Here is a 25,316-nt window from a genome sequence, read left to right as displayed (position 1 = left end):
GATTGAGAAGGATGAGGCATGAATCATGCTACCCTTCCAAGGGATGAAAATTACCTAGGGGGACATTTTGGAAATAACAAATTCCAAGTTGGTAAGTTTAGCAGAGAAAATTCAGGCTTCTGACCAACCTAATGTTGCTTGTACATTTTGTCCTCCAATTTATTTGGGGAACTTATTTGGAGTGAACGTCAATTGAGAGTATACACCTAGTCAAAGATGATTTTATATAAAAAATGTGAACACTCTATCACAAGGAAAGTGAGAGTTCTTGATCTGCAAATCCCCAGGTAGCTACAACCCAAAGACAGGTGGAGGGAAGGTGCTACAGTGTCTACAAGTGTCAGGCGGAGGCCAACAGGTGTTACCAGAGGCCTCTGCGCATCAGTTCTGGCTGTGAAAACCTGCCCAGGGAGGGGCAGGCAACTAACGATGAGTAAGATTTGGCCAGCAGAGATTATACATATGGTAGCAAAGAAATTCTAGGTAGAGAGCCAGCCTCGGCAAAGGCAAGAAAGAAGGTATGCATAGCCAGACACATGCTACAAATTACTGAAACCAGTAAAGAAAAGAGAAAGAGAAACAGCTCTGAAGGTAGTTTGGAGATTACATTGTTGAATACCTTGAACACGACATTAATGAGTTCTTCTTTATTCTCTAAGCCTTTGAGTTGTGGTTCTGGCTGGGAGAAATAATATACTAGGAGTCTCCATTTACAGAATTTATTTAATTATAGCCCATTTTGCTCCCCAAAAGGATTTAAGACAGATTACCAAATAATATAAAATACTGTAGAATAAAATAATCAGAAAAATGAGACAAAAGCAAAGAAATTAAGATGGAGTCAGCAAGAAGGCTAATAAAGCAAATGCCATTAAAACTTTATCAGAGTTAGTTAGCAGTTGATTCCATGAGTCACTGGCCCATTAGGTAAGAAAATAAACATGCGCATGTAAGTTCATTATGGAATCAAGTGGGATGTTTCTTCCATAAGTTGGAAAGGAGCAAACACTACGCAGTCTAATGAGCAACAGCCATAAAGTAAGCAAAGCAAGTTTCCAAGAGCTATTTATTAGTGTCCTTCAAACATGCATGAGTGGCATTGTGCCAAGGAATACCTCACGAAAAGCTGTGCTCTTCGGGGGATCAGTGGAATGAGGTTATGCAGGTAAAATGGTTTTCCCAGCTTAATCCAGGGTTAAAATTTACAATATCCAAAGAGAATAGATATACTATATAATATCTAAATATTTCTCCAAAATACAATTCTTCTTAGCAATACAAAACGGAAAAGTGTGAGTGGCAGTGGATTTAGAATTGCTAGACTTCCTGACAAGTGCTTGGAGTCTGGGAACGTGGCTTTCTTTGTTGTTAGTCACACATAGGTCCATATGTTGTAACCATCAACGGATTTTTGTATTGGACTGAAAGTCTCAAATGGAAGAAGCAAGAAAAATTTAGAGATCCCATGGATTCCTTCCAACTTCGCACCCCTATATGGAGGCTAGCTGTAAGCAGGAAAATACTATTCTCAGAAAAATTGAGATCTACTCTCACATAGAGACCAGTGGGTAATGTTTGAATTGTGGTTCCATGGTATATTGTACTCATAACAACTGCCCCACTGTAGAATGATCTCTGTAAGTCAGCCATAGCCTAAATAGTATAGCATTTCTGCTATACACTGGTTTCAAGTTCAAGGGCTGATATTAGAAAAGATAAATCCTACCTGGACCGTACTTTCTGACAATAATCAGATGACATGGATAATTATCCACTGAGACAATTCCAAATTGTTTTATAAAAACCTTATCGAAGTAAACTTTTTAAAAAATATCAATCTCAAAATGCATTTTGTGTGAAGGATGAATATGAAATGGAAGAACCAAGTGGTAATACCAGGAAAATATTTTAATAATTAAATTCAAAGGTGACAAGGACCCAGCCTGGACCAGGGTAAAAGAATGGAATGTGTAGAGGAGATTTCAAATGTCATGCAGAAGCAGGATCTACACGAAAAAGGAAGATTGCATTGGGACAGACAGCATCAAAAAGTCTCTGACAGCTCATCATAATTAACTGGATGAAAAATGATTCGCCAATTTATGAGATTGTGTATTGTACTCCAAGCTCAGTTGAATATTACATCATATGCTTCTCAGGCCAGCGCTGTGGCGCAGTGGGTTAAGCCTTTGCCTGTGGTGCCGGAATCCCATGTGGGCTTCGGTTCATATCCTGGCTGCTCTTCTTCTGACCCAGCTCTCTGCTATGGCCTGGGAAAGCAGTAGAGATGGCACAAGTGTTTGGGCCCCTGCCCTATGTGGGAGACCTGGGAGAAGCTCCTGGCTCCTGACTTTGGAATCACTCAGCTCTGGCCATTGAGACCATCTGGGGGAATGAACCAGCGGATGGAAGACTTATCTCTCTCTCTCCCTCTGCCTTTCTCTGTAACTCCACATTTCAAATAAATAATTAAAGTCATATGGTTCTCACCAAAAAGAGCTGTACTCCAACCCACTGCCAATGACTAAAACAACCCTAATCACAGCTACAGTTAACTTTAAAAATTTTTGCCTAGAGAAATAACACACGAGTTTGCTTGAACACAGGGCAAATTTGCAGAATAAACTGGATTAAGAAGAAAGAGAGTGGCTGTGATTGTGGGTATGAAGTTTGAATTATCAAGATATGGGTGGCTGGGCCAGCGCCACGGCTCACTAGGCTAATCCTCCGCCTTGCGGCGCCGGCACACCGGGTTCTAGTCCCGGTCGGGGTGCTGGATTCTGTCCCGGTTGCCCCTCTTCCAGGCCAGCTCTCTGCTGTGGCCAGGGAGTGCAGTGGAGGATGGCCCAAGTCCCTGGGCCCTGCACCCCATGGGAGACCAGGATAAGTACCTGGCTCCTGCCATCAGATCAGCGTGGTGCGCCGGCCGCAGCGTGCTGGCCATGGCGGCCACTGGAGGGTGAACCAACGGCAAAAGGAAGACCTTTCTCTCTGTCTCTCTCTCACTGTCCACTCTGCCTGTCAAAAAAAATAAAAAAAATAAAAAAAAAGATAAGGATGGCTGAAGTGGATGAAGGAAACCCAGGAAGAAGTTGGAAACACTGGCATAAAAATCAAAACAAGGGGGATTAGCAATATGGATTTGGAGCTAAGGAGGCAGATGACATCATAGAAGAAGAGAATGAATAAAAGCAAAGTGTTCTAAGACCAGCAGCCTGAGAAACTGTAGGTGGAAAGAATGTCCATATTTTATTAAGTATTAGAAAACTCATCGGTGAATAAATACATATTAAAGGGGGTGCCTTGTGAAAGAGGGCAATCAATGTTGTGAGCCACAAAAACAAGTTCAAGCAGATGGAATCAAGAAAACAGAAAGAAAGGTCAATCGTGGTGAAAACAGGGCCAAGGTTTGACAAAACGGGAGCCTAAGGAGAGAAGAACAAACAAAGAGTCCTTTGACATGAACGGAGATTTTTGAAGATAAGATCAAATTTATTTATTTTCTCATAAAGGAGGAGACAGTTCATTCGTAACAAAAACTGTAGAACTTATATTTGGAACTTGAGAAAATCAGAGTTCGAAACAACTGAAGGAGCATAAATATGAGTAAGCTTTTAAAGCAACAAATTGTAGAGGACACAGAAACTCTCCCAGAGAATGATTGCAACAATCAAACATGAAGCACTCAAGGCAGAGAACATAGTGTATTCTTCGTGTGTGTAATTCACTTTGGCTTTCTCAATGTCTTCCATACACACTCAGCACATGAGAAGGGAGAAACACCATTTTGGACCTACCGCATGCTTGGTTCTATAACTTACCAAGGGCTTTCAATGTTTGGTTATATTTTGGTCAGGCAATAATTGTCCTAGGTATGAGGAAAGAATTCATGGATTTTTTAAAAATTTCTGGTTGCTTAGGATATTTTTCTTATTGATTTCAATAGCCAAAGACAAAGCAGTTGCATTTATTTATTTTTATATTATATTTTTAAAATTTTATTTAAGATATATGTTTCATGTATTTCATACATACAGCTTTAGGAACATAGTGACACTCCCCCCTCCCTACCTTCCTCCCACCCTCCAACCCTTCCTCCTCCTCTCTCTCACATTCCCACTCTTTACAAAGATTTATTTTCAGTTTAATTAATGATCATATAGTAAACCCTACACTGCATAAAAGAGATCAACAAATAGTATGAAGAAAAAGAAAAAAAAAAAAAAACATGGTTCCTCAAGGGAAGAGACAAGGACTGTAAATAATCATCAAATCTCAAAATGTCTATTTCACTCCAATACATTACATTTCAGGTGCTTTGTTAGTTAACTTGGATCAGGGAAAGCATATAGTATCCATCGTTTTGGGACTGGTTTATTTCACTAAGTATAATGGTTTCCATTTGCATCCAACTTACGGCAAAAGACAGGATTTCATTTAACAGCTGAGTAGTACTCCGTAGTGTATATATAACATAATTTCTTTATCCAGTCAACAGTAGATGGACATTTGGGTTGATCTCAGATCTTAAGTATTGTGAATTGAGCAGCATTGAACGTGGGAGTACAGATAACTCATATGCTGATTTCTTTGGTTTGGGTAATTTTAAAACAACCTTTAATTAGCTAGTAGCTACTTGTAAGGGCATAGCATTGTTAATTAAACAGTGTTCAGATTATACACAATTATCAGATAAAGCCACTTGATGACTGTGGTGGGAAAAAGACAAACAAAAATTCGTTCTGCAAACCTGAAAACAAACACATTCCTTTCTGCATAACTTCAATGGTCACTGCCTCTTTGCCTATCACAACTCTAGTCCTGATTTATTTCTCTCTTCTATTAAATAACACCTAAGACACACAATCATTTTCTTGCCCTATTGCCTTTGAATTCATTATAGCATTCAGGGCTGAATAAATTGTCAGTTCCTTAAGCCCTTCCCAAAGTTACCTTCACAAACAACTTGCTAACAATCACCTCTAAACTTCCTTGTCTGATATGCCCCATTTTTCACCTGATCTACCTCTCTCCTCCTGTCTGCAAAGTAGTAATCTTAACCTGGTCCTTGTCTTCTTTGGCAAGAAGGCTGTTAACTTTCTATGATGAGTATATCAATATTCACAGTGATTTTTACCTAGTCCACATAGTAGATTTTCTAATGTAAATGCTTAGTCATGAATAAAATTCCTATTTCCTGATTCTGGAGTCCTGTGCCTTCCCCAGTCTTGAGCAGACTGCTGGACTCAGAGCAAGCACATCAGGTAATTAACACATGGTATATGTGGGCCTGCAAGCCATCACTCTGAAATCAACATGGTTTTGCTGCCAACCAAAACATGTCCATTCCTTATAAATCAAAGGGCCCATTGGTTAAAAGTCTTTTCGACTTTTGGGTTTCCATTTTTAATAAACTTGATGTGTACTGATTAGTGTTGCTATGTTGTATGAAGGTTAGTTGAAAAGCTGATGTGCTTTTCAATCAATATTTAATCAAAGGAGAATCACAGTGAATGCAGCTTGTTCAGACAGGTGAAAAATAAAAAGTGGTATGATAAACAACCAGCATAATATTCATCCCCGACAGCAAGATTCTGCTTTAAGTAGAAAACTGAAAAAAATATGTAGGTAGTAATAGTTGCTATATGTACTCATTGCATCTCTGTGTGTACACACATACACACAAATGTATTATATATATATATGTATACATATACATATATATCATGGAAGATAGACTTAATATAAGTATGTACTGAAGGTGTATTATATATGGTTCCCAATTTCAAATGTGTTTTATCAATTCCATGAATCACAAGACAGTGACAGCCTCACATTAAATAAACTGGGAAGCTTTTAGGTTGTTCTGAGCACTGCATGGATGAACAGAATCTATCATTTGAAATGTGATTTCAGTGTGAGAAATATTTAAAGCAGCAATCAACTGTTTGCAAAGATGCTGAACTTCTTGTATGTAGATTTGATGAATTCACATAAAATTTAGTAGTGATGTAAGACTAAAGAATCACTCAAAAATTCTGTGCCACTTCTACCAAATGATATAATAATTTTTTAAATTCTACCTTAAATTCTCATATATGATGGATGGAATAGAAAAATATTAGAGGTCACCATTACTATTTATATATTGCTAATACAATCACCATCATCATCATATTTTGACCTTCATATTAATAGGTACAGGTTTTCCTAATAAACATCTCACCAATATTTTTATTCAAAGGCTGTTATTAAAATTTTATATGGTTATATATATTTTTATATGTTAATAAAATTTTAGAAATTTTTACAGTGATCTACTTTCAGTTTATTTTATAATCCTAAGCTAAACCCTCCACTAAGTAATGAAATCAACAAATACTAGGAAGAAAAAAACATTGTTCCTGAACAGTAGAGACAAGGGCTGTAAACAATTATCAATTCTCAAAATGTCCATTTCACTCATATACATTTCTGTAGTCTATTAGTTACCACAGATTGTTCTTTACTGTAGGAATTAGAACCTTCAAATCAAGTTGAATTTGTGAAGGGTTTACAACGTTAAGCACTGTATTAAAAACCCAACATTAGAAACGCATCAAATCAGTTAAGTGGTTGAGAACAGTAGAGTGACCATGATACTAGGAACATTTGCAGTGTGCTCCATCTCACTCCAACTGTCTTGATGATGAAGGCCCAAAAAGAAATAGATTAAGGTGTATACTTCACATTGTCAGTTTGAAAGCAGTATATCCATTCATCTGGAGACAGAGAGTTTCCAAGGAGCAAGTGTTCATGTACTCTTTATATTAGGGACAGTAGATAAAATAATGGAAATTCTATCCACTGTGGACTTTGAAAGCAATCAGTAGCACTGTTTGTAAATGTTTGGGTTGTATATTAGCTAAGAAAAAAACAGGAAAAAATTAATTTTAACTCAGAGAAAGTATTTCAATAGGGACACACGACTGCATGGTTCAGGCATTTTGCTGTCTGATGAACTAATGTAACATAGAGTCCAGAGAAAGGTTAACACATCTGTGAGTCAGCGTCTCTCCAGCATCAGATGTTCCCAGCATGCTTTGGCAATTGCTGAATCACAGTCAGTTCGCAGTTGGATTCTCTGAGCATGAAGAGCCCACTTTGTGCCATGATTAGAACATGATCAGAAAGGGGACCATGTGCTTTCAGTACCAGATGAGCTGATTCGTGCACATAGTTAGCTTACGTTAAAATCCACCATTGCCTTGAACATTCTCTCTTCCTTTATGCAGTGAGGCAGGCTCTGCCCTTGTGTGTATGACTGATAGTCTACACAACACCATGTGTTGCTGCTGTAATATGCTCTGTTGGTTGTTTCCACTCACTGGATGATGCTACTCCAGACAGAAGCATTTTGGGATACTGTCTGATGTGTGTGCTGTATCACCAACAGGCATTTTTCTGTCCTTGCCCAAAGGGGCAGTCATATTTGCAGTCATCTAAGGCCTACTTTATGCAGTGCTTGGCCTATATACAAGACCAGGATGCTTCCTTCGCCTTCAGGGTGCAAAGCAGAATACATCACTTGGACAAGTATTTTCCCAGGGGGGAATGGGGAAACTAACACTGGTAGCTTCAGAGCAACAAGTAGACAGGTATCAAGGAGAAGAACAAGAACAAAACCACCCCTGCTAGTGTGACAAAATGTAAAATAGATTTTTGCTATGAATCCTATAGGATCATATACTGCTCACCTTTTCTGTAAACTTTGAAAAGTATCAAATACGAAAGTCCATCAAGAAGATATTAAATAGAATTTATATTTGCTTTCCTAGTTGATGACCCTTATTGCCTAGATAGAGAAGTAAATTCCGGAAGGCCAATATATTATGAGAATGTGGAAAGTGCATCAGTACTATAATCAATTATGTGTTACAAAGTAAAGCACTAGAAAGAAGTGTTTTTCAACTTCCGTTTCAGTCTTTCTCACCTCTGACTTGCTGACATTTCATGTGCCTTTCATGCAACACAAAAATACAGAAAGGTTAATTTTAAAGGAAGGGCATGTCATGTATATGATAAGGAATATGTCATTGAGAGTCTTCCATTTGAAATGCCTGTGAAAATAAATCAATTAGAACAGAGGTGGGCGAACAGGAGCCTAAAGACCAAATCCAGCTTGCTGCCCATGTTATAAATAGAGCTTAGATGGAACACAGCCATGCTTGTTCCTTTGCGGCTGCTTTCATGCTATGATGGCAAAGTTGTGTAGTTGTGATATAATCTTTACAGCAAAACCTTGCTAGATAAGAAGATAAGGCATAGAATTTTACCCTCTCCTCCTTTGATCCCATTTGAGGGAAATTGGTCAAAATAGTCATGATATTCACATCTCAGAACAGCCTATTTGCTTAAGCTCCATTCAGATAGGTTACTTGAATGGCTCAATCAAATTGTAACCTCACAGGCAAAGTCTTTAAAATAATATTTCCATTTTTATAAGTTAGTAAAGAAACTACATGCTCCAGCAGCAACACAGTCACTCAGCAAGCACATGCTGTTTATCAAATCCATGTTCAAACACCAAATACGAAGTCTGATAGGCAGACTGCTCTTGTGGCACCTGTCACATGCATGTTATGTGACAGCTCTTTGTAACTCTGTCCTCCTCGGTCATCAGATTCTTTGTTATTTGAGGGCAAGGAATACATACTTTTCTGTCCTGCTTAACCCCAGTTCCTTGTAGCACCGTAAGAGGTCTGCAATATTAGTTGAATGAATCTACAATAATGAGCAAAGTCTCCCCTATTGCAACTTATTGAATAGAAAAAAATCAATTAATTAGTGCATTTAAAGAAATGCAGTTTGGTAATCAAAGTAAATGCACGGTATTTGAGGAAAGAAATTGAGTTGATTTTCATGTGTGGTTTGTGGGAACACTTATAACTCTGTGTCAGGTCTTTTACAGTAAATACAATTTAATGGGTAATTGTTGCTAATTGGAGATACTAATGGACTTAATTTCTAATTAAGAGATGGAAATCGTTTGTAATTAACTCATGGTGTCCATGAAAACAAATGTTGCTTAGAGCTTGACAAATGGTTTTGTTTTTGAAAGTAACTTAAATACTGTCCCTCAATCCCCTCAACTATATAGGATAGTTTTATAAAGTAATTCTCACCCAGGAAGAGGCAGCATAAGATAGACTTCAAACAAATCGGTTGACCCTCACTGGTTGTATATTAATGACACTTTCCAACATACATTTATATTAGGAACTAGCAAAAACAACGTGAAGAAAATGCATGCTGGATGGGGAGAAGAACCGCTATAATTCAAAAGCTGTACCTATGAAATTTATATTTATTAGATAAAAGCTTTCAAAAAAAAAAAAGAAAGAAAGAAAGAAAGAAAATGCACGCTGGGCCAGCACTGTGGCATAGCAGCGAGACCCTCACCTGCAGCACTGGCATCCCATATGGGCACCATTCGAGTCAGGCTCTTCCACCACTGATCCAGCTCTCTCCTAAGGCCTGAGAAAGCAGTGGAAGATGGACTCTACACGCATGTGGGAGACCCAGAAGAGGCTCCTGGCTCCTGGCTTTGGATCGGCAAAGACCTTGGGCCCCTAGACGCATGTGGGAAGCCCGGAAGAGGCTTCTGGTTCCTGGCTTTGGATCGGCAAAGTTCCGGCTGTTGCGGCCATCTGGGGAGTAGACCAGCAGAAGGAAGACCTCTCTCTTTCTCTCTGCCTCTGCTTCTCTGTAACTCTGCCTTTCAAATAAATAAATTTTTTTTTAAAAGAAAAGACAATGCATGCTGCCTGAACAGTGAATTTTGTCTTAATTGGAGCAAGGATCCATATGAGTAACTTTATTCTTAGAGCATAACTTCATGGCCAGAAATCTGACACTTAAGGACTTCATATTCAACTGGTATATCGTGATTTATGTATACTTTTTTGGTAGAGCTGCATGTGGTGTCATATGATAACACTTACTATGTCAACATATTTTTAGCTGGTGAGTAAAAGGATATGGCAAAGAATGAATATAGGCGTGTTCAAGAAGCTATATTATGGGTTCTTTTCAATGCATATTTTTGGCCTTGATTTTCATTTTTCAAACCCAAGTTCCAATTCAGAACTCTACCCTTGTTGGAAAAGGAGGAGGGATGTTGATCCCACTTTTGTTCTCAATTGATTGTATACTTTTGCTTGATTTCATGCTGATGCCCTTCAAGGACATTAAATTCAAGGCAACAGAGATGAAATTTTGACTGAAATTATCTGTAGTTTTCTTATGTGCTTCACAAAATCCAACCATGCAAAAAATGATATTTTACTCATTATATTTTCTTTCATTAATATTTTCTTTTCTATATTTTTTAACTTTTATTTAATGAATATAAATTTCCAAAGTACAGCTTATGGATTACAATGGCTCCCCCCCCCCCATAACTTCTCTCCCACCTGCAGCCCTCCCCTCTCCCCTTCCTAATATTTTCTTAAATTACAAAAATCTTTTAAGGAGTTTTAATTATTATGGAAAAGAAACACTAAAAAGGAAACAGATTTCTGATTCAGCATGGAAACATAGAAGGTAGTTCCAATTTCTGTTCTGTCCTTGAAATGAGCAGGGTAACATATAGGGGAGACTCACATAGGTGAGAGGAGTGGGATGGAGTGGGGATCTTCAGTGCAATAAATCAGATACTGTTTGCTCCCAAACTTCAACCATTTTCTTTTGGATATTAATAATTTTGCCTTAGGTGTCTCTTCCCAGATTACTATTTAAAAAAATGTATTCATTGTTAAAGCTTAAGCAATCACCTCCTACTTTTCCTAAGCAAAATATCCCATAAGCCATGCATAATTAAGCAACTGCTAAAACCAAACCAAACCAAATCCACCTATGCAAAAATACTGCATTCCAATAGCAGTCTCTTATGTTCATTTTGCATGACTGCCTTGCCTTCTGTCACCTTCACCTCAAGTCTACTTTGGCCACCTGCTTCCTTAACCTGAATGTTAGCTACCAAGATATCAATTTTAATTGAAAATATAAATCGAAGTATTACATCTCTGACCACTCCACACATCACATGGGGCTCTCTAAGCTCTGTGTCTCTTGCTTTAGTCCTGAATTTCTAGCACCCACTTTCTTCTTTTTACTTTTATATTCTTCCTTGAAATCACTGATGAAGACTGATCTTTTTTCAGTCTACTCTTTTTTTTTTTTTAACATTTTTTTTTTATCTTTTATTTAATGAATATAAATTTCCAAAGTACGACTCATGGGTTACAATGGCTTCCCCCCCCATACCGTCCCTCCCACCCACAACCCTCCCCTTTCCCACTCCCTCTCCCCTTCCATTCACATCAAGATTCATTTTCGATTATCTTAATATACAGAAGATCAGCTTAGTATACCTTAAGTAAGGATTTCAACAGTTTGCTCCCATACAGAAACATAAAGTGAAAAATAATAGATGATTTTTTTTAAATGATGATGAAATCAGATCAGACCTATTGTCATGTTTAATCCCAGTGAGAGTCAAGTTGGGAATTGATAATTTCTTTCTTTCTTTTTTTTTTCAGTCTACTCTTAACTTCAAACACATGCCTACTCCAAACCTTCCAACGACATATGTATTTCCAGTTAGCCTCTCATTTCATTGTTTTTTTTTATTTTTTATTTTTATTTTTTTTTTATTTTTTTATTTTTGACAGGCAGAGTGGACAGTGAGAGAGAGAGACAGAGAGAAAGGTCTTCCTTTTTGCCGTTGGTTCACCCTCCAATGGCCGCCGCGGCCGGCGCGCTGCGGCCGGCGCACCACGCTGATCCGATGGCAGGAGCCAGGAGCCAGGTGCTTTTTCCTGGTCTCCCATGGGGTGCAGGGCCCAAGCACCTGGGCCATCCTCCACTGCACTCCCTGGCCACAGCAGAGGGCTGGCCTGGAAGAGGGGCAACCGGGACAGAATCCGGCGCCCTGACCGGGACTAGAACCCGGTGTGCCGGCGCCGCTAGGCGGAGGATTAGCCTAGTGAGCCGCGGCGCCGGCCTCATTTCATTGTTTTTCAAGTTTCTGTTCTCGCTAAATCCTTACCATTTCTGTTCTAATTCCTTTCCTCTCCATCCGTCAATCAGTCTAGGAAGAAGATGTCAATACATCACATAAAAAAGCAAATAGTCTTACTTATCATCTGGAACATCATTTGACATGTGAAACTTGTATGAATAGGCATCTTTCTTTCCTCACATCCTCCCACGTTCCTACAAGAGATACCTGACTTTCTTAAAGACCTTACTTTATCAGTCATCTCCATAAATTACATCTGCAAACTACAGAATTCTTTCCTGGATTCTTCCCATCACGACCAAATATGTGTAAACTTAAAAACATCACGAATGAGCCGGTGCTGTGGTGCAGCAGGTTAAAGCCCTGGCCTGCAGCTCTGGCATCTGATATAGGTGCTGGTTTGAGTCCCAGCTGCTCTTTTTAAGATCCAGCTCCCTGCTAATGTGTCTGGGAAAACAGCAGAGTAAGGCCCAAATCCTTGGGCCCCTACACCCACATGGGAGAAACCATAAGAAGCTCTGGGCTCCTGGCTTTGGATTGGCTCTGTTCCGGCTATTGAAGCAAAATAGGGAGTGAACCAGCAGATGGAAGACATCTCTTTCTCTATCTCTTCCTCTCTCTATAACTCTACCTTTCAAATAAATATAATGAATCTTTTAATGAATCAGATCCATGCTCTATTTGCTTTTGTTATCATCTTTCCTACTCCTCTTCTATATCAGATTCGTATGCCACATACATTTCTTTATTGATATTCACCATCATTGTCCTTCCTCATAAACTGCATAATCAAACTCACTAGTGACCTTTGTATAACTATGTCCAATGGCTTCTTTTTAGCATTTTGTCAGTTGACTGGTGGCCTATCCTTTGCAGTGTTCTTTGATTTTGGTTAGGTTACCTTCTATGTCTAAAGCTCTGCTCCTTCCCTTGACTCTAAGCACATGCTCTGAAATTCCTTTCCACCTTAGAGATATCTTCTGGGCTCAGATCAACAAATCCAAACATGTGTTAAGCATCTCCCCCGGATATAAACATCTCAAACTCAGGGTGTGCACTCTGGGCTCAGCTTTTTTCCTGGGAAAATTTATTCTCCTTTCTGGGTTTCAGATATTAGCAGATGACACCTTAGGCTACTGAGTTCTAACAACGTAAAAGCTATATTTAATTCCTCTCTCTTTTTTTATTCTAATATTCAGTTGGTTTCCAAGTTCTATGTGTTCTATCTCCTTAATACATCACAAAATTGTGAGCTCTACATTGTGATTTCCACAATATGAATACAAAATGTGCCACCATCTTGATTTCTTCCTTGGATTACTGAGTTCAGCTCCCTGTTTCCCAGTTCACATCTCTAAAGCATTTTCTGCCCTACAGCCAGAGCGATCATGTCACTGTCCAACCTAAGACTTTGAAATGTCTTTGTGTATGGCCATCAAGAAGACTTCTAGTTACTTTATGTGGCCAGACTTGTTTTCTGTAATCCTCACTTCTTTATACATATCTTTGCCCAGTTTAATAATTTGCAGTCTCTTGATTTTGCCGCACTCTTCGCATGAGCCTTCGTACAAGTCCACACTGACTCCTTGATCTTAAACTCTTCCCTTCAGCTTATTTTTCACTTAGCTAACTCACATGTGTCCCTATGTCTTTGTTGAATTTTTTCCACCAAGACTCTTTATCCTACTTTTCTTACCGTATGAAGGGGCATAAGAATATTTGTGGGGAAATGGAATTAAAGGATATTTATTTTGTTGCAAAAAATTTTTGAAAACCTTGCTTTGTTTATTCACAGTAAACATTTTCCATGAACTTTTGGAAGATGCTTTGGGTATTACTTGTTCTTTATACCATCACAGTAGGTGGTGCCAATAGTGATTAGTATAGTTGTGGCTAATAACATTTGAGCATTTACTTTATGACAGAATAGGTTATAAGCTGATGACATTTTATCTCATACTATGCTCACAAAAACTTTATGGGATGTTATTTCTCCAGATGAATAATCTAAGCTATAAAGAGGCTAATTCTTCTGAGGCTTCAGAATTAATAAATGACACAAGTAGATTGTGAACCCGGATAACACGTTGATGAGTTTACAAACTTAAATGTCATATTTGTTGATTTTTGGGAATTTGTTACATTTTGTTGTAAAGGCTTTTTATATCCAACATTCTAACTAGACTCAAGCTCTTAGGAGGAAGTTGTACCCTTAGTTCTTGGCACACTGATCACCACATAGTATATTTCCAACAAACAGTATTTAAATCATAAAGGAACAAGATAACACATTATTCAGAAGGAAGAGTCCTTAGCCAAAATCAGATTTATACTGATGTAGTGTCTACTTATGCCAGAGTGAAATTTTGTTCCAGTATTGATTGACTTCTTGTTATCTAATCGCCCTATACTGTCTCCTGTTTCTAAGAGTTTATACATCCTGTACAATTTATATAATGTACACTCCCAGTCAACCAACTGGGAAACTCCTATTCATTCACCCAAATTCATTTGGAATTCATTTTAATCCTGAAGATTTCAAATCTTCTTCCTAGGTTCTTGTTCCTCCATTCTTTGTACATTTAACATGACACATAACAACATTAAATTATATCACTTTTTTTAACCAAGGGCATATTTTATTTTTGTGTTTGCATCCTCAGTACTTAAGTAGTAGAAATGGCTCCATATATTTTGAAATGCCAACTGAATGAAATTAGATTGAGTTATGCTTCCATTAATTATCAAGTAGATATTTTATACTCTAAAAGTTTAGCTTTTTAATTGGCTTGTACTATAGCAAGGAATTATTTGAGTTATCTAGTATTGGGAGCTTTGGGGAAGGGATAGAACAACACCAGTGCCCATTTAACATTCCTGATGTGAGAAGGATTGGGCAAAGGACATGCAACTGGTCAGAAGCCAATAAGATTGTACCACCAGCCAATTAACATTTTAGAAAATGTGCAATTTATGATATATCAAAACTCCACTCAAATGTATTAAGAGGAAAATACCTATAAAATCCTTCAAAATGTTATTTTTGTATTAACTTGTGTTGGTCCATTCCTTTGTACTCTCCTACTGGGAACTTAGCACACTTTTTTATTTTGAATATATCATATCTGGGCTTTCTAGTCATCCTATTAGACTCTTACTTCTTCCTGAAACCCAGACAAAACTGCTAGATTAAGATTTTTAGTGTTCCTTTTATCAAGTTACGTGTCAGCTCAAGAACTTTCAGTGGCTGCTGCCTATGGAATCCTATGAGAACTCTGGATCTTGGAATTTCAGCCAGATGTTCAACCTCAATTGATTTGTGAGCCTGACACACGACTGATACTTAGTAAGTACTTTTGATGTTCTTATTTCTTTTTTCATTCTCTTCTGGAAAACAAAAATAGCAGGAACACTACTTGAAGGAACATTCCAGTTTGTGTGTTTTATTATAGTCATTCCTGTTAAAATACTAGCAAATAATGAAGAATAGACACCTCTGATTAAGCAAAGATACCAACAAAAATCATGTTAACCATAGTAGAAGTTGGATACAGTAAACAAAATCCATTCAGGGTTGGGGGAAGGTGTCCCATGAATGAACAAAATGACACAGGCACATTAGCAGTAGATAACACATCTTGAGGGAAGACAGGTGATACTTGAATTAAGGGAAATCGATAGAGAGAGTCTCAACATGACTTTCTAGTGGAAAGCTAACTCAATGGAGCCATTCTTACTTGAGGTTCCAAGCTGGGTACTCAGTCACGTGCTAAGCAAACAACTTACAAGACCTGGGAAAAGGATGCTGGGTCAAGCAAATAGAGTGGCCAAGAACAGGGTATTTTCAGCTGGGAAATCACCACCCAGTTGTCAGATTTATCTGTCCCATGGGCTCTTTCATTCTGTTTCTGGCCTTTATTTTCTGCACTGTCTATACAATGCCCTTCTTGGTTTTGATTTCATCCTTGTTATCTGACATGTCAAAGGATCAAAGAATTTAAAGTACTTCAGACTGACAGTATTTAATTTAGTTAAGAAAAAAATCAACAAAATGAAAAATTGTGCCCATTTTCCCCTTTGCATGACACTAAAATTCCAAATTAAGATGAAAGCATGAAAAGATCTGTGCAGTTCACAATAACCCACCTCTCCCCATACACATGCTTTCTAGAAACTGCGCCACTGAATTTCATGAAAGAACTTCAATGTTGCTAATTACAATCCTCAAGACATTAATGTTACTTCTCAAATCAATCTCTGCTGCTTTATTGCACACATAGAACATTGGCAACTCCTATTCTCATATCCAGATATAATTTTTGGAACAAATTTGAATTTGTGATTCATTCAACAAACAATTATATTGAGTACCTACTATGTGTCAGGCCCTGTGCTGGCTACTCAGCAAGCAATTTGGGATGACTTATTTTTATTTTAGAAAAATTCTGGTCTCTAAAGCAGTGCTTCTCAAACTGTTTTTATTAATGCATGCTCTCTTCTGCTAAATATTAAATCTTCCTCCCACATTGCCAAAATTCTGCTGACCTTGTTTAACACTGAGAATCACTGATACAAAGAACATCATCTCTGTCTTCTAGGTGTCCTTGATGGACAAAGCATCTTTGAGCTTTTATGTTCTACTGAAAAAGCATCAGACTTATTTTTCAGACATAAAACCAAATTATAATGTTAAATAGACTTTTCAGAACTATATATTCCCCCTGCCAAACTGAAATTAAAATTGCCAGTTCCCACCTATGTTGAGAATCACTGCTTTAAAGAGTTTTGGAGAAAACCAGGCAACCTCCATTTCTCCCCTCCAATCAAATCTTAAAGGAATTAGAATTTTCCTACCTGACACAACAGCTGGTGGAGTATCATAATCCTGTCTTGGGATTGAATCTTGGAATGAAAAGAGCATGAGAAAGAATGCAATGAAGTACAAAAGAAAATAAAATAGAATCTTAGTTCTACAACTTGGAGGGGCCCTCTGTGTGTCCTATGGTTACATAACCCATGGGCCTTCAAGTGGTCAAGGCATTACGATCCCCGGTTTGCAGCAAATACCATGGTTGGTCTCCATTACCACACTGACCAGGTTGTTAGCACCTGTGTGACCTGCGATGACAGTACATTTTGTCCCAGAACATTTCCCTCTCTTAAGGAAGTAGTTATCCTCTCTGGCTGGCACTAGAATTTTGCAAGGCAGCCCATGAAGCATGGTATGAAACAAAGGCCTGTAGAACAAAAGAGCAAACTAAAATTTAAAAGAGATACATAAAAACTGCACATTCTCTTAGTTTATGGAGACAAGAGCATTATTGAAGCCAAAGTCTCATGACTCATTGCACTCCAGCTCTGATCCCTGTTGGTGGCCCATGAAGCAGAGCAGAGGGGGCTTCTGGCTCGAGGCAAAGGATTTTTTTATGTGAGATAATTGCCAGAGCAGAGATACATGGGACAGAACCTACTGACCAGATGCCATTGAAGGTGACAAATTCTAAAGGGATTTTAATTAAATGGCATGGCAGTCAGTTCAACATTCAATGTCAGATTGCACAAAATACATCTGTTGTTTGGGAGATGAAAAAGGGCATCAACTACACACAATTTCTTTAGCCAGGGATCTTTAAAAAGAAAGTGGGCCCAGGCCTATGACCTAAGTCCCCTGTCTGCAAGTAGAAGATTTTAAACCCATCCCAACTCACCTGGAGGAGGGGTAAACTGAGCCAAAGGAACCTCGTATTGTTCACATTCAAATGCCACGCCAAAACATCGTTAAATAAATGCTCTTTTGTAAACCTGTATTCCAGTCCTAAGATCTGTCTTCCATTTTAAAAGCTAAAAGCTCCCAAGATATTTTTCTACCCACTTAATAACTTTTGGACTGTCAAAATTTTCTAACTTGCTTCTCTTAACCCCAGTAGGACAGTGTTAATCACTGTCTCAGGAGTCAAGGACATGTGGGAAGACAGTTTATCACCCGAATATTGCAAAGCACTTTGATCAAAAAAAGTAAACATTAACCAAAAGATCCACATGCAAACAAACCATAGGCATGAGTCATTTTTTTGTTTATTATATTAGAGATGTGAAGCGCTGAATTGATTACAATCCTCAAATCTAGAAGAGGTAGGATCTTTTTTTAAAGTATATTCAAAGGTTGTATTAGTATTGGATATTGGTAGTAATGCCTAGTTACCTTGGGGGGAAAATTGCAATCACAAGTTACCACTCCAAAGAAAAGGCTTCATTTTTTGGGCCATGCTAGTCATTTTCCAAGAATATATTTATGATACTTTAAAATAAATAATAAAAGCAAAAAATGTGCATTCTTAAATATTTAGAAAAAATGTAGAAAATAAAAATCATAGTAATTAAAATAGAAATGATCCCTAATCCTGCTACACAAAAATAACCACACTTCTTTTGTATTTTCTATAGCTTTAGTGCATAAATATCTTTCATAATTGATATTGTTCTCTACATGTACAGATCTACACACAACTTTTTTGACCTAGGATCATAAACAACTGTTTTCTGAATTATTTTATATGCATGTCTTTATGCTGCATTATATTCTGGGTTATGACTGGATTATGATTTGCTTAGTTTTACATTTTTATTAAATATTAGAAAGAACACTGTGCTAACCATTTCAGGGATAAAGCATTTTCTGTTATTTTAGGATAGTCCCATAAACTAGCATCACCAAATTATAATTGCTTGATGAACCAGTACAAATGTATTGAAGTGTCTCGATTATCCACCTTATCATTTGATTGACACACAAATTTAGGTTACTATCCTCACATGATCAGTATTTGAAAATATTTAGTTCCCTACACTTTCTCCAGTAATGTGTATTATTTGGATAATTTTGGGTGGGATGTGTATGTCTGTGTGGTATGCATACATGTGTATGTCTGACTCAATTATATTTTCTTTATTACTATTTTTGGTATGTTTTGACTATCCTATTTCTTCTTTTAACAGCTACTTATGATCTTTGGCATTTTAATTATTGGGGTTTTTCTATTTTGTAAATTTATTTGAACTCACAATCCAGTTTTTAAATAACAAAAAATGAAAATTTGCAAACCAATTGTTTCATAATACTAGACTTTCATTTGATGCTTACTCATTTATTGTTTGTATTACAAGATTACAAGCTAAGGTCTTTTATTTTATAATAAGACTGAATACATTTGTTAAGAAACTGATCTTTCTCTCAATATTTTCTATCTTGAATTTGACTGTTATTAATTAACATTTTTTTCCTGAAAAACCACTTAAGGATAATACTCACTGGTATTTATTATACTAGTTCCTGAACCAAGTTTCCATTTAACACCCTGTGTTTCTTTTTATAACTTTCAGTCATAATGCCGTTATTCATATCTAATATTGGAGGGAGGGGGCAATCTCTAAGCAAAGTGAGTAATTAATGATTTTTCCCTGAAAACATCAGAGTTTCAGAGCAGTGAAGGAATGGTGTGACTATAATATGTTAGAGAACAGGGAACAAATGGAGTACAATTAGAAGATTATTCTTGTGAGTGGCCATTGTTACACCATGGGAATCCAATGATGTCAGAAATCACCAGTGGCTTGGGGCACACACTGCACTGCAGATAAGGTTTCTACAGAACAAAAACTTTCTATTGCTATCAACAGATGGTGGTGACATTGTAAGCCACTGTTGACCAGCAACTGAACAAACGAGAGGAGATAAGCAATGTGTAAAACAAGATTGTCGTGCAATTCAGAGGTTCTCATAACACCATCAAATCCCTCCTGGTTTCTGCTAAAGCTTACCACACAGTGATAAGAAATTAGGGATAATGGGGCTTTGGTTCCACCAAGGGAATCCTGCGACAAAAAATCAACAACAAAAAAAAAAAGCTAGAAAAAATCCTCAAGGTCAGCACAGCCCTGGAATAAAGCAACTGCACTGCTTGCATAAAATTCATCTCTTTTCAGCCTTCTGGATTCTACCAAGCCTAAAAATAGGAAGAGAACTGAACTGTAAACGTATGAGATGGGTATATTGTAGAGGAAAGGTAATTAAACTAAATAGCATCCATTCAAAAATGTGGGGTCATAGAGGACCAAATGTATCTGTTTTCATGAAAATGAAAAAGAGGCTTTGGCTCAGTACAATTCCTTTAGCCAGGGAGCATAAGGCAAATGGGATGGAACCTGTGCCAAAGTCACTCCTTCTGAAAGTGGAGAATTCAAATCCAGCTCCAGCTCCTCCCGGCCCTGGTCACTGCCTACTCTGAATTATTCACTCGATCTCACTCTGATCTACTCTTGAAACCTATCTCTTCCTGGCGTGGAGGTTCCTCTCTCAATCCTGACTTCAGGGCTCCCGTCTCATTTGGCAGGATTTTAGTGAGCTGAGATGTCTGACAGATTAAGAAAAAGTGCAGGTAGGAAACAGACACTGTTCTATAGCTTTGGAGTAGCCTTCTATGGCAACGTGGTTGAAATGAACTGGAGAAAATTGAGTGAAAGCAGAAAGAACAGTTAGGAGGGTATTACAGTTCATCAAAGGAAGCCCAGGGTCAGCAACTTTGGAAATGTGGAAGAAAGGATGTATTTGACAAATATCTATGAAACAAAATTGTTAGGCTTGAACGTAATCATATACGGTAGGAAGGAAGAAAGGGTCTGGACTGAATTCTAAGTGTATGACTTGGCTGTTGGGCAAATGGTCATGATATTAGCTTGAAAGGAAACGGAACAGAAACAAGAGGAAGAGAGTTCAGTTGGAAGGAAGCTCATGAGATTAGTTTGGGTCATGCTAACTTTGAGATGACTGAGGGAGATTTCCATGGAGATACTTAGCAAGTAGTTCTGTAAACAGGTTTAACATCCTAAGATGAGGTTAGCATTGAGGACTCAGGTGTAGGCGTCTTCAGCATCGAAGGCAGGGTTTCAAATAATGAAAGTGGATGAGATTGCTTAAGGAAATCATGTGGAATGAAAAACCAAGTTAGAAATGAAACCCTGGGTTAGCAACTTGTGCAAGAAAAGAAGAAATGGCCAGAGAATTTGGTGGACAACCAGGAAAGCCTCAGATAACAGTGATAAATTTGGATTTGTTGAGGGCAAACTGGGTCCAATATTCAAATGCAGGTAAATTCTATATCAAGCTCTCACTATTTGGCTTATCTTGAAAAACTTGAAGGTACAACCACCTTGATTCCTTGTGTCCATGTAGCAACAGCTGTCTGGAGATGAGTAATGGCTGTCTTTCTGACCAGTCAGGCGCATTCCAGGCTGCCAAACACACCAACTCAGCGTTTGCCCATTTCTCAGGCAGAGAGATAATTTATTGTATTAAAAATTTCTAAACTATAATCTCTGGTGTCCTGTTAACATGATATGATCATGTTTATATTTATTGTATTAAAAATTTCTAAACTATAATCTCTGGTGTCCTGTTAACATGATATGATCATGTTTATATTTATGATACAAGCAAATATAAATTTTGATTGAACAAGGGTCTTCAAAAAATTCATGTAAAATGTACTTTATGAAAAACTATGGATAAATTTGATTTTTTTGCTCTAAAATAAGTTTGTGTTTTAAATCTACTTTTCCATGAACTTTATGAAGTACCTTCATAGATTTCCAAGTTATTTTACTTGAATTCAAGTCAAGATCATTCTTTAATGTGATTCATCTACACTCTGAAGGACTTTTAAGTTTGCAGTCCTGGTAGAGTGTGTTAGTAGCTAAAGTGGAGACTTTAAAGAAATCCATACATCTCATTTGAATATTACATCCCATCTGCATGAGTCTCCCACCAATTAGAAGCCAATGGAGGTAAGGGCAGTTAAATTAATGAGCACTACTGTGTACTAGGTATGTTATATCTATCATTTCATTTAACACTGAAACTTCCTTGGTATGTAAATGTTGTCATTCCCATGTTGTAAAAGAGGAAGTGAAAGTTCAAAGAGGTTAAGTAACTTGACTAAACGTCCTTGGGTAATAAGAGGGCAGAAATAGGCTTTGATTTCAAGTTTAACTCTGAAGTCTACCGGTCATCCAAGTTGCTAGGCTGCCTTCCCTGAGTCAGTGAGAATGTCAGAAAAATTCCATCAGGTAGGGAAATCTGATTTTAAAAATGCAACCTCAACTACATAATAGCCACTCCAAATGCCAATCAAAATTCAAATAAAATGGAATCTATGATGGCGTATCAAAATATTAGAGTGACAGCCTAAGGAAAAAATAATATTCTATACACTAACAAATTTAACTTTTTTTGAATAAATCAACAAAGCCATACTATCATCTTGCTACCTTTTCAGACTCTTACAGAACTTTAAATATTTTCTTAATATGTTACATTGTCTAGTACAAATATGAAGGGAGAAAAGAATAAAAAGAGGAGAAAAACCTAGAGGAAATTTAGTGTTACAAATAAGGCACAAACTTAAAACTTTTATTTTCTAAGAAAGGGAGAGGTGTATTATTGAATTATTATTATTACCAGCTAGGTAAAAGCAATCTCCTATAATTATGTTCTTGTTGCAAATGCTAAAATATACACTCCTAATACATATTATTGAATCAATAAACACTATAATTCTTAGTTTGTGCTATATATTTTAGGCTATTTTTTCAATTCCTTACAGGATTTGGTGCTATACTCAGTTAATCTAGCTCTTGTATGTTTAGTAGTTCACAGACTCGACCTTCAGCAAGTCAGCTAGCTTTGCTTCCGATTTAAAGATGTCAAACTTACAAAGTATCTCATTCTGTGCTTTCTGACACTTCTATCTCCCTCTTTTAGCAGCTTCCAGGTTGTCATAAAATACAGAAAAATCCCATTGCCTCACTCACTCAGAATTTGTATCACTGAAGGAGGAGGCGGTGGATAGGGAGGCAGTCTGTAATGGGAACTTGAGAAACTTCAGGTCTCCTAATGCTGTTCTTGATGCCTGCTTTATCAGTATTGTACAAAGAGACTATAAATAACTCTTCCATGTTTCTGAAAGGGATGAAACATTATATCCTCAAGGTCTACCTCCCTGATAAAAAATAGCAGTATCCTCATCCACAGTTAAAGGTAGTCTTCCATATGACTTCTAAACTTCTTAATCATAAACTTAAGAAAACATTTGATCTAACCAAAGCAATCATATAGGTAAATAACCACCAAGTGCTTTTCACAGGTTCAGCAACTGAGGTCTTAGAGATAAGTACTACATTCATGTAAACAGAACTGAATTTCTTTATTGAAACAGGGTGGCTCTTTCCATTAAGTGACATAAGTTTTCTTCCTATTTAGAGCATATTAGGGAAGCCTCAGAGGGCATGTGAGGAGCTTCTTATATGGCAAAAGAAACCTATGAGTCAGCATCATGTATTTGGCAACCAAGCCAATGCTGTAAGGTAAACTCCTTATACATGGCTAGTGAGCATAGTGTTCTTACCTATTTGCACAGGATGCCTAATACATTAAGAGTAACTAAGAGACAGCAGGCTGAAAGATACATAATTGTATAGTTGAAGGAGTTCCACTTATCATCAGGTTCAGTATCTCTACTGAGATAGAAAGGGAAATTGAGGCCAGAAGATACCAGCTTTCTAAGGACAGATAGCATCAATGGACTCAATGGAAGTTGAATCTAGTGTTTCTGATTTCTACGGCACTGCTCTTTCTAAAATATTTAAGTTGCTTCATTCAGAAGAATTTTTTTTACGTCTTTAAAAGTGACAAGATTATCTATACTAACATTTATGGAAAACAAAACTTTTACTGATGGTGTCATGTGAGAAGTTTGCTGTGCTGTTTTCACTGTTCTCTATAAAAAATTTCAATATTCTAAGTAATAGTAGATATTTACCTCCTTGAATATTGGGGAAACTGACTTAAAAACAAAGTTTTGCCCCTTATTTTAATGCACCTAATTAATATCAAATCAAAATTGTAACAGGCATTTTTCAATAGATTTTCATTTCTTTAGGAGAAACAGGACTAGTGTAAAATACTCCAACCTGAAAGATGAAGCACGTTAGATTCCCTTCCTTCTTTCACCATCATCTGTATCAACACATCCAGAGAAAGATTAAAGGAACTCAATTATACCAAGATGTTCCTGACTTTCTATTGACGTATACATTGAAAGTAAGAAGCCTGTTGAGTGAGTCACGGAGTTGGCTCCTTGCTTGTGGATAAGTTGGGAAAGATCTGCTGGTTGAACTACAAGCAGCTGGGGAAAGAAAATGAGGCTCAAGTATATCAAAGCCCAAGGTCTAGATTTGCAGGTGTGTGAAAAATGACACCTTTGCAAAAACAGATATTATGCATGATGCTCTGTGTTGTAAGAACAGGAATTAACTGAATATAAAACCAACTCAATGGATCCCTTAGCTTAACAAGGTGATAATTTACCCTGGAATTGAATATACATGCAGAGCATAGCTTATTCTTACTTAAGTCTAAAAAGTGTGTTCATCAGTGGTGCTGAAACAGTTTGACTCTGATCAAGGAAGTCAATTTCAATGAAACAAGACAAGCAAATCTTCAACTTACCGTTCCTGTTGTGCCCAAAGACAGGTGATTCATCTGTTGTGTCAGGGGACCCATCATGTTTGCTGGCTGCATTGACATAGGATGGTCCATTGTTGGTGTAATCACAGCACCCTACAAACACATACAATGTACATCTGACAACAAGTTCCACAGGAAGGAAGCTTAAAAAAATACAATAAATGGTGCTAATGAGTTAAACAAATGTGTTTTTACTGAAAAAGCTGATTCAAACTTAAATGATTTTTATGTCAGTCCACCTCAGTTTGTGCTTATCTGAATATGTGGCATTAAAAACATCCTTTCCTTTGATAGGATTTATCTGTGATATGTCTAATATCTGTCATCTACATTTCCCAAAATTTATGTAGAATGCATCAAAAGAAACCATACAATATATACCCTCTCTACTATTATTATAAATATAAACTTTTCTCATCAATAAGAACATTCATGGAGAATTTGTTATATTTTATGATATTAAATGAAATCTTGAGTTTATGTCTTTCATCCATGATTCATATAGATAATTCTTAATCATGCAAATGCAATCTATTTCTAGGAGGACAGTGAAAGTCTAGATGGGTTTCCTGATAAGATTTCATTGAAGAACATATTACTATCTAATGTTGATGATCTAGAAATCTAAGTTACTATTTCCCATGTCTTTTCCTCCTAATCTTTTGACTATTT

General features: G+C 37.3%; 1 protein-coding gene across 20 annotated transcripts in view; it reads right to left on the bottom strand.

The window, feature by feature from the left end:
- RBMS3 (RNA binding motif single stranded interacting protein 3) overlaps nucleotides 1-25,316 on the bottom strand; it is a 1,614,135-nt gene that overhangs the window by 50,252 nt on the left and 1,538,567 nt on the right. For 12 of the 20 annotated variants that reach the window (XM_070072887.1, XM_051858897.2, XM_070072890.1 and 9 more), the window contains 2 exons: nucleotides 24,627-24,737; nucleotides 16,919-16,966 (listed from right to left, as the gene is read on the bottom strand). In XM_070072887.1, the coding sequence (XP_069928988.1) occupies nucleotides 16,919-16,966; nucleotides 24,627-24,737 (159 nt within the window). The remainder of the gene's footprint in view (nucleotides 1-16,918; nucleotides 16,967-24,626; nucleotides 24,738-25,316) is intronic. The other 8 variants (XM_070072888.1, XM_070072891.1, XM_070072885.1 and 5 more) reach the window with 1 other exon arrangement.

The sequence above is a fragment of the Oryctolagus cuniculus genome, chromosome 4 (assembly GCF_964237555.1).
Source record: "Oryctolagus cuniculus chromosome 4, mOryCun1.1, whole genome shotgun sequence".
NCBI classification, from domain to species: domain Eukaryota; kingdom Metazoa; phylum Chordata; class Mammalia; order Lagomorpha; family Leporidae; genus Oryctolagus; species Oryctolagus cuniculus.
The sequence above is the reverse complement of the archived record's forward strand: the minus strand, read 5'-3'. Positions and strand labels throughout refer to the sequence as shown.